The sequence below is a fragment of the Mesocricetus auratus genome, unplaced genomic scaffold, assembly GCF_017639785.1.
Source record: "Mesocricetus auratus isolate SY011 unplaced genomic scaffold, BCM_Maur_2.0 Super-Scaffold_100013, whole genome shotgun sequence".
NCBI lineage: Eukaryota > Metazoa > Chordata > Mammalia > Rodentia > Cricetidae > Mesocricetus > Mesocricetus auratus.
The window spans coordinates 75,724,292-75,736,727 of record NW_024429196.1 but is presented as its reverse complement, the minus strand read 5'-3'; the positions used below and the strand labels follow the sequence as shown (position 1 = coordinate 75,736,727).

Sequence of the window (12,436 nt, the reverse complement as noted above, 5' to 3'; positions counted from 1 at the left end):
TTTTTTTTCTCCTCCCCGATTAGAAGACTCTTCTTGCAGAGTTATTTGGCCCCAGAGCACCCACTGGGTACCCAGTGGGCCGTGAGTTGTATGTCTGCTGCCTAAATTCTGGACATTTCCCAAAGGCCGCTAGTCAGGACCAGGCCTGCAGATCCACAGGGCTCCGTGCCTCTCTCTGTTCCCCATCCCAGATCAGGATGACCGCTGGAGAGGAAGAGCAGGACAAAGGGCAACAGGCGATCTCGTCGCCTGTGATCCTTCAGCCCTTACCTCAGCAGCCCAGCGCTTGAGGAGGAAAGAGTCACCCACAGGCGCGCACGCGCGCGCACACGCAACCCGGCAAGCATAGAGGGTGCTCTCTAGCATACCCCACCCCTGTACACAGAACCCCCGAGTGTGTGTGCAAACAAGTCCTCTGTGGATAACAAGATCTGTGCAGCAAATACTCCTAACCCGCAGAACGAGATCCCATCCTCAAGCCGGGCAGAAAAGTGGCTTGACCTTCACCTGACAGGACCCGGGAAAACTCTGGCCAAACCTCGACTAAACCAAAACCAGACAAGCCCCTGGAGTGTCGGGTGGGAAACTGAGACCTAGGAGAAAGTGTGCTGGGCCAGGCTAAGACCCATGATTCCGTCGGCCCAAGGCTGAGCCGCTCCCTGAGCACGCAGTCCTGGGCAACCTCCCCGGACCCGGCCGCGGCCCTGGGCTGCACCAAGGTCGCCTGAGCTAGCAGAAAGGCCCCGGCCCCACGCCCGTGGAACTCCGCGCCGCCCCCTCCCCTCGGGTCCAGGCGATCGCCTAGCTTCTCCCCACCCCACCCCCCCCATTCCCGCCTCCCCGGCCGGTGTCCCCGCCTTCCCCGCGGGCGTCGGGCGGACGGGCGGCGGCAGGAGGAGCGGGTTGAACCGAGGCAGCCTCGACCTTGCTAGGATGTAACGAACGGCGGGGACCCACACTGCGCGCAGAGCAGAGCCGGCCGCAACCTGAGCCGGAGTCCGCGGCGGGCGAACCCGGAGCCAACCAGCCGCAGACACAGCGAGGCCCCAGTACGGTAAGAGACGCCGGGCTACGGCGAGGGGTCTCGGAGGCGCGGGGGTGGGAGGCTAAGTCCAGCGCTGTTGGCTCCGGCGTGCCTGGGGTCCCAGGGCAGCGCAGGACTGTGTGCCATCGAGGCAACGCGAGGAACTGGTTCCCGCGCCCAAACGGATCGCGCCATCACCTGATGCTAACTCACCTACCCCGTGGGCCGGCTCGACCTGCACCCTCAGAGGGCAACTGTGTCGGGGACGCAGGCTCAAGCACCGCAAAGGCGCAACCCTGGAAGCTTCTGGCAGTGCTGGACGCAAGGGCCTGAGGGAGACAGTGGCCGGCTAGTCAGTCGGCAGCCGCCTGGTCCAGGGCTGGGGCCCCACTGCGAATGGAAATGCTGGCCCCTAGGAATGGCTAGGGACTTGGGGCACAGCTTCGCGTCAAGAGGGTATTTTCCCCAAACGAAACTGCTTCATTCGTTGGTTGGTTCGTTGGGGCAGCGAGGCAGCCAAAAAGCAGTAGACACGAGTCCCGACTTTTCTGCCCTGGACCACGATGTCCCGCCGCCACCCTCAGAGGTGCCCCAACCCATGGTAGCCTGCTCTCACTGGCACAGGTCTGGTTTTTCCTTCCCTTAAAAAAAAACCCAAATACTCTTTGTAAATTCAGATGAAGTCATTCCCGAGACTATCTCCGGGTTGATTGTTGACACAGAATCCCTGAGCACACACCATTTCTCTAGAACGGGGTCTCCAAATTCTGAAATTGCCCAGTCTCCTCCACTAAGGCGGATTAAGGCTGAAGCAAAGACAGGACTCCCGAGGCTCACCTCTGACCAAGGTACAGGGCATCTCAGGTTGAAATCCTGGGTCCCAAGATTTTCCTATTTAGGAATTCACCGAAATCTAAGAAAATATTGATCCCAATTTTATGAGAAACAAAGGCTTGGGTATTCTTTTAGCATCTCCTTGACCTCTGAAAACCACCGTGGCCAGCTAGAGAGACCCTCAGGTTGTTGTCCACTGGCAAAGATAAGGTCTAGGGGAATTGCCCGGTCTAGGGTAAGGGCGGAAACTACCAACAGCAGCGGCAGGCCTGGAGGAGACACCTTAGTCGGTCCCCTGTGGCTTTGGGCCTTGGTGCCTCCACCAGCGAGAAAAGGGAGGCTGGGTTTGCAGGGGAGGCTGCTTGCTTCTACCACAGGCAACTAATATAACATGTGAGACAGGCTTCCAGCACCCGTGGGGGAGTGAAAATCAAAGCCGACCCTCTGCTCCACAGCGAGTGACAACCGCCACCAGTTTCTTAGCCGCCCTACCCCGTAGCTGAACCGCTCTCCAGAACCAGTAAGCATGGGAGTCTCAAGGGTGAGCACAGGCCTGGAGAGCCATGAGCCGTGCCAGCCATGGAGAGCGCCAAGCCCTATACTTGCATTGTACCTGGTGGCTAGCTGTCCTGCCCCGTCAGCATTCCCACACATCTCTGCCCGGCTAAGAAACTTCAATTGGCAGGAACCTTCTGAGAAACTGACAGAACTCAACAAGCTTGATCAGATTTTCACCTGGGCACTATGTGTCTGTCTGTAATTGCTTGTATACAAAAAACAAACAAAGAAACAAAAAACAAGAGCTTTTATTGGGGAAGTGTATTAAATGGGGCAAAAAGAGGTAGGTGGTCCCTGATGCACTCCAAAAACTGGGTTTTCTAGTTTGAACTTCTCCACAGCCTAAGAGGCTTAGAGCTGGAATGTCCCAGAGAGTCACCGATGGCCCTGGGGGCAAGCCATGGCACATTCCTTCCTTTTTCCTAAAATCTCTTTATTCTAGGAGCACAGATTTTAGGACAGCATAGACACATAGGGGCATGAGGATGCCCCCCCCCGTCCTCCAGTCAACCTTCACAAGAATTAAATTTCTAAACCATTATTTTGCCAGATTCTGTTTTAAATAAGCCCAGCTTCATTCAGCAAAGGTCCTGTGTTGTCTACTTCAACCCTCCACAACAGCCCAGGCTCCTTGGGATCACAGTCTCCAAGTTTCTTGAAAATCTTCGATTGCTAGCTCTATGCAGGTGGGGAGGAATAGCGCTCAGGACCCGGCTTCAGTAAGCCCCCTTCCCTCCGCTCCTGTCCCATCTCTCCGCAATCTGGAGGTCGAAACAGTAGTCGGACTCTCGTGTTGAACATGAGAACTGAGATTCAGTGAGAGGTCAAACCATGTCCAAGTCACACATCAAATTGAAGGGTACTGCACATGGAGCCCCGCTTCCCATCCGTGTGTAAGTGCATGCACACACGCACGCACCGGAAGCCCCTGCTTAGACGGTGGGCGAGGCAGGCAGGGGACAGCTGGGGAAGAGCGAATTCAGGTCCCATTCTCCTACACACCCTTCCCCCCTACCCATGATCATTCAGTACTACTGAAAAACAGACAGCCCTGGCAGCCCCCATCAGTCTCCTCTGGGGCTCAGGGTCTTGGGGGACAGTGGAAGGATTATCTGAGAGGGTCTGAAGACCTTTGCACACACACGTGGCAAGCCTCGAGACCTCCAAATAAACGGAGCAGCGCTGTGCCTACCAAGAGCGGTGCTAGGGGCTTGGGCCCAGAGGGACACACGGATGGAAGCTTAATCGCTGCATTAATGCGTCCACAGTGAAAGATCAAGGAGCAAAGTCACAAAACTGCGCATCCTGTAGGACCTGAGTCATGTGCCCATGGGCAGACCATTTCTGTGTCCCCATGCAGAGGTGTACTGTGCTTTCCCACCTCGGCCTGACTTTGGTGGGCTTAGAGCATGCCCCCGTAACCATGCTATCCAGCCTCACACCAAACAGCACATATGAGTGTCCGCGGGTGCACAGCATGCCAGGTGCAGATGTTCACTCTCATCTTTGCGAGCTCGGGCTGCTCTCTGAAGTAGGGTAGCCTCATGGAGGCTATTGTGGGACAAGTACAGCCCCTGGACATCTCCTTGAAAGGAGACCATTGCTGCTGCAAAGCATTCAACCAGGAGTTGGGGTAAAAGGCAGAGTTCAGAGAGCTGCTGGGCAGCCATGCCTTCCCCCAAGCACCTCTTCAAACTAGTGGTGGTGAGCTCCACTTGCAGGGAGAAATCCCGAGTCCCGGGCCTAATTCAGCTCCCTGGAAAGCATGCTAATCCATCTTTGCCTAGATTCTGCCTCCTGCAGTCCAATAGTAAAAACGGGCCAGGCCCTAGGGAGCTGGGCGCCTTGGAGTAAGACCAAGGGAGTAAGGCAATCTCGGTCCCTCCCTGCATATCTGCTCTTGCCCCTACAATTCTCACCAAGGAACCCAGCCCTGTTCCCTCCGGTGGTGAAGACAGGAGCAGGGTCAAAGGCAGAGCCTTGCCGGTCCCCAGCACTAATAGCTGACACCTGTACGACCAGTCCAAGTGATGACTGCAGAGATGCCCTGAGCTCTGGACCCTGAGCCTAGAGAATAGGGAAGTGCTTCTCCCTGACGCTTCCGTCCCACTACCAGGGCTCCTACCCCATCGGTGGCTACTTCAGAGCAGAGCTGCAGATGAGGCCCAGAGGCAGCATGGGGGGGGTCCCTGTGGCCTGAGAAGCAGGTCAGGGCCACCTCAGTTGTGACCTGTTTACTCAAGACTCTGAGGTCCCTGGGCCAGTTAACAATTGTTGGATAAAATCCTTGGACAAACTTCATTGAAGCTTGAGGACTTGAGGAGGAGACCAGTCTTGGGAGCCCAGAGGGTAAAGTCTTTGCTTGGGGAGGGGCTGCACTAGGACTACAATTTCCTAGCACTGTGTAGGGGACTCTAGAAACCAAAGGCTTCCTGGGCTCTCAGCCCAGGGTCGTGAGACAGCAGTCACCTGGTCTACCAGGCCTATGCCTGAAGCCCTGGGAAGTCAGAGAGCAAGGCCCCTAAGCCACCCGCTCGCCTGGGCAAAGTTACCCTAAAGGAGGGCAGAGGCTGGCAAGACCTACCCCTTGGCTGCCAAAAAACTGATCATAGGAGATGCAAAACAAAGAGGGAGGTGGGGAAGGTAATGGCCTTGCTGGGCTCTTGGGGTCTCCAACCCCACTCACCAAGGCCTAGGGCCAACAGAAACGTTTCGTCTGATTAGAAGCCATCATTTCTATCCCAATCCCGGAAAATTGACTGCGGTGCAGACGAAGGCCTGAGAAGCAGCCTTAGGGGAGAGTGTCCAAACTAATTAGAAGACTGCATCCGGGGCCCATTAGAGCTCGCAGGCTGCTGTCACTCAACCGGCCCGAGTTCCTGGGAGAAGAGACTGGGGAAGGAGGGGCCGGCAGCCCCTCGAGGACACCGCTGGGAGCTGCGGGAACCGGGAACCGGCCCTTGGCTCAGCCCCCGCCTGGCGCTGGCTCAGAGGCGCCGGCTCAGAGCGATCCTGCTCGGCGAACCTTCACTCATCCTAGGTTGTTCTCGCCAGCGGCTGGGGACTTCGAAGCGGCCCAGACAGGAGTTGACTCTCAGCGAAACAAGTCATTTGGGGCCCCGAGGTGGGCACCAGCCGCGCGGGACTTGCAGGCCAGATGCGTTTCTTTTGTGCGGCCGAGGCAGAAGTCGGTGTGTCACCGGGGAAGGAGGGAGAGGCGCGGTGAGGCCGCTGGGGGGGGGGGGGGTGAGGCGGCGGGAAGGTGGCTGCGAGGGGGAGGGCGCGGGCGAGGCCGGGAGGGAGGGAGAGAAGGAGGGAGGGCGGCGGAGAGGGCGCGGCGCGGGCGGCTCGGGGCTGGATTCCGCCCGCGCTCGCTCGCTCGCTCGCTCGCGCCCTCCCTCCTTCTCTCCCAGCCCCCTCCCACCGAGGCCCACCCCACCCACCACCCCTGGCGCAGGGACTGCTGGAACCTGGCGGCGCGCGCTGTCGTTTTCAGACAGACTCTGCGGGCTCCGTCCCGAGCCTTAGTAACCGGCCTCGAGTCCGGAGCGGGGCCCCGGCTGGCCGGGCGGCTGAGGCCAGAGCGCGTGGCGGAGCACGGAGCCCCACGCCCGGCCCCGCAGCCCCGGGCGGTCGATGGAGCGCGGGCGGCGTCGCTGTGGGCGCGGGCAGCCCTGGGGGGGCAGCCGCTTAGGCGCCGCGCTCTTGTCCCCAACAGGTCGCAGCCGGGGCGGCCGGGCGCGCCCAGCCCCGGCCCCTGGAGCGCCCGCTGCGGTCCCCACCTCCATGGACGCCTTCAAGGGAGGCATGAGCCTGGAGAGGCTGCCGGAGGGGCTGCGGCCACCTCCACCGCCGCCGCACGACATGGGGCCCAGCTTCCACCTGGCCCGCGCCGCCGACCCCCGGGAGCCGCTGGAGAACTCCGCCAGCGAGTCGTCCGACACGGATCTGCCAGGTAAGCGCGGCTCCCCGCCGCGTGCACCCAGCCTCGGCGCGCACCCAGCGGCTTGGCGCTCGGCCGGGTCCCCCCTGCGCCTCGGCATGCAGGAGCTTTCTTTTTCCTCCCGTCTCGACCTGACGGTGAACGCGGAAATTTACACACGCTCTCGCGCGCACACGCGAAGCCGCTTCCAAGCCCAGAGTGGGACTGACAGCCCCCGTGGAACAGGCGCAAATAGCACGTGCGAGGGGGGAAAAAAAGTTGAGCTTTCCCTAACTGATCGCTGGGGAGCCGGTGGGGCGCAGGGCAAGCAGCAGATGGAGAATGGAGGGGAAGGCGAGACAAAGTGTCCAGAGAGAAGCAGGCGGGCGGATACCTTGACAGACCAGGAGGTGCAGATGGAGGAGAGGATCCTAGAGCTGGGGTAGGCGCACAGAACAGGCCAGAAGACGGGTCAGTAAAGCGGAGCTCCGGGGCACAGCGAGGGCAAGCCGGCCAGGAGGCGCGGCCCCACTCCTGGAGGAACCCTGCTGGAGGGTCCCGGCCCACGTGGACGCCCTAGCTCAGAGCCACCAGGGGTCCAGCCAGGGCGGGTTCTGGACTGACCCCGCAAACTCTGCGCTGCCTGCCTGCCTGCTTTTCCTTTCCTTCTTTCCTTTCCTTTCCTTTTTCCTTTCCTTTCCTTTCCTTTCCTTTCCTTTTCCTTTTCCTTTCTTAACCCAAGAGCTGAGCCCTCGATTGGGCGGCTTCGGCTGTGGCCATTTCCAGGCCTGTCCAGTCTCGGAGTGACTGCGATTCCGCGGGGTTCCAACCCTGAGTGGCCGCGGAGCTCCCGGCTGCCCGCTGTCCCGGCCCTGGGCGCCTCTTCCACTTTGATATAATCTGTTTGTTTCTGTTTTGCATCTCTAAGTGACTTTCCCCAGCCGGTCTGTTTGCTTGGTTAGAAAACAAAGCTTTGACTGTACTTTTGTTTTCAAAAGTTTTAAGCGCGGTGTTTGTTTAAAAAAAAAAAGAGAGAGAGCTCTATAGTTATAGATTGGTTTTTACATCAAATCAGCGGGGGTGGGGCGCTTAACAATTTTAACCATATGCTTCCTTTGAGACAATTCATTAGGTGTATTTCTCTGGGATTTAAAATACGTACATGCCGCGTGATTCTTGGAGAAAATTTTAAAAGTCAATCCAAAATGGCGCATTTCTCTGAGATTTTTTTCAAAACCCGTTTGTAGCAGTTTTATTTTGTGAATTTAAATAGTATAGCTATTACATATTTCTCTAGGGTTCGAAAATCTGTACCAGGGTGTTACTGCGAAGGAGTCTAAAATTTATCTGCGATGATACATGGATTTTTTTTCCAGAGAAATACCTATGTGACTGGTTTATACACATTCGGCTGTGTATTTAGTTTAGGGGTGTGCTTGCACGAACGGTTTTGACTTCTTGATTTACATTTGCTCTGGTTCTGTCTGCCTAGCTTTGAGGATTTGTGGACCTTTGTGTTTTTAGGTGGAGAGCTCTGATCTTCTCTAGGCTTCTGTTTTGTTTTTGAATTCCTTTTCTTTATATTTAAATGTTACTGACCCTGCGCGTCTCCTGTAGCTCTAAAGAGACAGGGAGGCCCGGTCACTTACACAGAATCTCTGTCCATGTAGGCTGCAATCGGTGGGTTTTCTAGACCTTGGGACCCGAGGCTTGTGGCTCTAACACAACCCCGGCAACAACGGTTCAGGCTGCCACCGGGCTCTTAGCCCACAAATCTGCTAGCTGCTGCTGGAAAGTTCTGGTACTAGTTCAGAAAAAATGGAGGTCTTCTGGGCAGATTTACACCCACAAGAGTCTCCAAACACAGCGTGCTTTTGCTGGTGACAGGGGCAGCAGGGCCGCAGCCAGCGCGGGCTGCAGGAAGCAGGCCCCGCCTAGCCGGGACCCCAGGTCCGGTTGGGGCGTCTGGACTCTTCTCGGTGGCGCACCAGACCTTGAGGTGCTTACTAAGGACCGGCACCCGGCCCGCTCTCTTCCAGTGGGGGACAGTTCCTAGGGCCCCTGACCGGAGGGAGGGCAGCCACTCCGCAGGCGCTTCGGTGGAGCCGGGACCGGGTGCAATAGTGTTAGCCCTTCCTACCTGCTGCAGACAAGGAGCGCGGCGGGGAAGCCAAGGGGCCCGAGGACGGCGGCGCGGGCAGCGCAGGCTGCGGCGGAGCGGAGGACCCGGCCAAGAAGAAGAAGCAGCGGCGGCAACGCACTCACTTCACAAGCCAGCAGTTGCAAGAGCTGGAGGCCACGTTCCAAAGGAACCGCTACCCGGACATGAGCATGAGAGAGGAGATCGCGGTGTGGACCAACCTCACTGAGCCGCGAGTGCGGGTGAGCCTGGGGCGCGCGTGCAGGGCCACCCTACCCGCGGGACACCTCTGGCGCGGCCCTCGGTAGCTCAGACCTGACTCTGACCTCGCAGACCTCCCCCTGTCTCCTCGGAGACCCCACTTTAGGCCCCAGCCTCCCGCGTCAGTTAGGCCCCTAGGCTGCCCTTTTACCTAACCTGCAGGAGCTACTGCAGCCCCTGTCCCTACCCCCAGGGAACTCTGTCAGGCCCCGGAGTCACTCGTGGTCGGTCTGAGATTGGGCACAGGATTCTCTGCCGCTAAGGACCTCGGGAGCTTTGAGCCTTCACCCCCGGGAAAACGAAAGGGAAAGGCAGGGCGCGCCTGATTGCCCTAAAAAGGCCTTGAGGAAGGGGGTGGGAGTTGGGGTTAGAGTTGGGGGGTCTGGAGCTTCCCGGGCTGTGGTCGCATTCTGAGTTTACCTTCTCCAGACTGTTTTTGGAATATTTTCCAACCTTTCCCAGCCAGTCAGCCAGGCACTAGCTGGACCCTTGCCTAATGCCCTCTCCCTCTGAAGGTCTGGGGTCGTGCGCAGTGGGGACGCTGGTAGCCAGTGGCCCTCCTACTGCCCGTTTTCATTTATAAGGTCCCAGACCCAAGGCCACGCTGTAGTCTGGCACCTCCCACACAGTTCCCAGCAAACGTTACACTTTCTTAAAAGAGGAGTGAGGGAATCGTTCCTTCCCTCGGTGGCAAATGTTTAATCAGAACCTGGAAGCCTTCTCAAGCCAGTCCAAAGTCCCACATGACCCACAGAACCGGCCGTAAGCCCTGCCTTTAGCCCTCCCCACTGAGACTGATCTGACCCGGTGGGACCCTGCAGCAGGGCACCCTGTAATTCCGAGCTCACTAATCCTGCCCAGGTTTATGGCAGCAGAGGTGGGGTGGGGTTAGGTAGATGGAGTCAGGGCCTGGGAAAAGCTGGGGTGTCGGGGTTCTGGGCTGGAGAAAGACCTAGGAGGTGAACAGATAGGTGTGGGGCAGAGAAAGGTGCTCCTCACCAAATTCCTCAGGAGAAAATGGAGGTGGAGACCAGAGAGAAAGTAGCACACTTACGGAAATTAAAAATCGGCAGAGAAACCTATTTGGAATATATTTAGGCAGCGGGAAAGAAATTAAATATTTAAGGGAGAAACAAAGAGGTTGAGCATTGAGAAAAAGAAAGGATCAACTATTTAAGAGAAACAGTGAAGGCCAGATATCTGGAAAAAGAAAGGATAAACTAAATATTTAGAAAAGAATAAAAATAAGGACGAGAAATAAAGAAAAAACAGACCGAAGTTTAGATAGTCAAGAAGTGAACAAAAATTTACATTTTGGGCAGGAGGAAAATTATTAAATACTGTAAATACAGATGAAAACCAAACTATCTGAACAATGAAACTGGTCTAGAAAATAGGAGACAGTCGTTTTCGGGGAAGAAAAATTTTTGTGCGTTTGAGGGAGAAGAAAAAGATTGAATTATTTACAAGAAAGATGGTGGCCCACTTGGAGGGAGCGGGTAAGGGACAGGTTGAGAGAGGAAGAAGGAAAACGAATATTTGTCCAAACAAAAGAGAATCCGAGTTGGGAAAAGCAAATCAGTTTAACTGGGGGAAGATGATAACGAAACGGGAAAAGAGGGGAGGGCTCTTATTTTCTGGAGACAGGAAAAGAACCATCACACAGCCTTGGCTGGGGCAGAAGAAAAGGTGTTGGGAGAGGAGGCAGCACAGGCTCAGGTCGGGGGTGAGGGCCCTTCCAGGCCACCGCGGCCCTGACGGCCTTTCCCGCTCGCTCGCTTCCCCAGGTCTGGTTCAAGAACCGGCGAGCCAAGTGGCGCAAGCGGGAGCGGAACCAGCAGTTGGACCTGTGCAAGGGCGGCTACGTGCCGCAGTTCAGCGGGCTGGTGCAGCCCTACGAGGACGTGTACGCCGCCGGCTACTCCTACAACAACTGGGCCGCCAAGAGCTTGGCGCCGGCGCCGCTGTCCACCAAGAGCTTCACCTTCTTCAACTCCATGAGCCCGCTGTCCTCTCAGTCCATGTTCTCGGCCCCCAGCTCCATCTCTTCCATGACCATGCCGTCCAGCATGGGCCCGGGCGCTGTGCCCGGCATGCCCAACTCCGGCCTCAACAACATCAACAACCTCACCGGCTCCTCGCTCAACTCGGCCATGTCGCCGGGCGCCTGCCCCTACGGCACCCCCGCCTCGCCCTACAGCGTCTACCGGGACACGTGCAACTCGAGCCTGGCCAGCCTGCGGCTCAAGTCCAAGCAGCACTCGTCGTTTGGCTACGGCGGCCTGCAGGGCCCGGCCTCGGGCCTCAACGCTTGCCAGTACAACAGCTGACCGCCCCGCCGGGTCCCCGGGGCCGCCGGCCGGCAAGGCGCAGCGGGAGCGCGCGGAGCACGCGCGGGGCGCTCGCAGCACCGCGGACCTCGCCTCTGCGCAGCCCCTTCCTCCCCACCCCGCCTCCGGGTTGGTTTTGTATTTGCTTTTCCGGACCCCACTCTGCCCCCAAAGAATAAAAAGGAAAGAAAGAAAGCCGAGGGAGGGGGGGAAGAAAGCACAAAGACGTCGGAGAAAAGTGCGGGGTGTGGGGGGGTGAGTTGCAATTTCCCTGGCGGTGGCGCAGGTGGTGTGTTCGGCCCCACGGGTCCCAGCTGTCCACTCCACCGAGGGGACGCGGCCGGGGAAGCCAGCGCCGAGGCCGCAGGGAGAAGACGCCTGGTCGCCTGCGTCCGGTGAACTGAATGTAGGGAGCCCGGGATCGTCCGCCAGGTCAAGAAGCGAGAGGCGCTCTCCAGTGCGGCCCGGCCGAGCAAGCGAGAGAGCGAGTGCGTGCGCCTGGCTGGGGATGACCGCGTCTGCCGGGGATCCGGCCTTCGCGCTGGATTAGCCAAGGCCCCGGGGTGCCTGGAAGAGCCCTGCAGCCCTGCGCTGGGGTGGTGAGGGGCCGCAAGCTTCAGGCCACAGAGCCACAACTGGCGGCGTCCAGTCGGCAGCAGAAGAGGAAGGGCTCAGCCCCAAGCTTAGCCGTCAGCCCGGCCCTCTGCTTCACTCTGGGTCCAGGAGGTGGCCCTGTGTCCCAGCGAGCAGCCCCCTCCTCACTGTCGAGCCAGGAGAGCACGGGGCCGCAGCCCCAGGGCCCCCGCCCACTTTGCACACCCGCTCTCTGGCCCGCGCCCGCCCGTTTACAGCGTCCCTGTGTATGTCGGACTGACTGTATAGAATTATAAATCTGTCTATATCGACTTGTCCATGTACGTCTATTAAAACAATAGTCCGAGCGTGCTAAGCGTCACTGAGCCCCCGCTGCTTATTCACCTGAAGAGGGAGGTCATCGCTCGGGGGACTGCACCACCCTGGCACTGTGGGTAGGAAGGAAGATCCCAGGCAGCCCCCCACAGGAGCTCCCCACCCCTATTCCTGCGTTCCCTGGCTTCTCAGGCGACCTAGCGGGACCCCTCTCCTTCCAAGGCAAGAACTCTGCAAGCTGCACCCGGTTGACCCTCAGATTCCTGGGGTGTTGTAAGACCCTTGCTGACCTACATCATAGGGGGGCACTGGAAACCTCTTTAGGGCTAGAGCTGTCTGCTCTCCCGAGACCCCTCCCCTCGTCCCCCATGGATCTGGGTGTTTTGGGAGGACTAGGGTAGGAGCAGTGCATGTTCCCGAGTCTAGACAGATTCTGCCTCTGCCTGCCCTAATGCCCC

The 12,436-nt window shown here is 58.3% G+C and overlaps 1 protein-coding gene across 2 annotated transcripts; it reads left to right on the top strand.

Annotated features, from left to right (window-relative positions):
- Positions 1–898: 898 nt before the first annotated feature.
- Positions 899–12,024, top strand: Pitx1 (paired like homeodomain 1). Of its 2 annotated transcripts, XM_040756058.1 has the most exons (4): positions 899–1,054; positions 6,135–6,371; positions 8,488–8,720; positions 10,527–12,024. In XM_040756058.1, exons 2-4 carry the CDS (start codon positions 6,203–6,205, stop codon positions 11,067–11,069), a joined length of 945 nt encoding a protein of 314 aa, XP_040611992.1. In that variant the 5' UTR covers positions 899–1,054; positions 6,135–6,202; the 3' UTR covers positions 11,070–12,024. The 2 variants fall into 2 exon arrangements, with proteins under 2 accessions (XP_040611992.1, XP_005078437.2); XM_005078380.3 differs by lacking the exon at positions 899–1,054 and having other exon boundaries at positions 5,846–6,371.
- Positions 12,025–12,436: the final 412 nt, after the last annotated feature.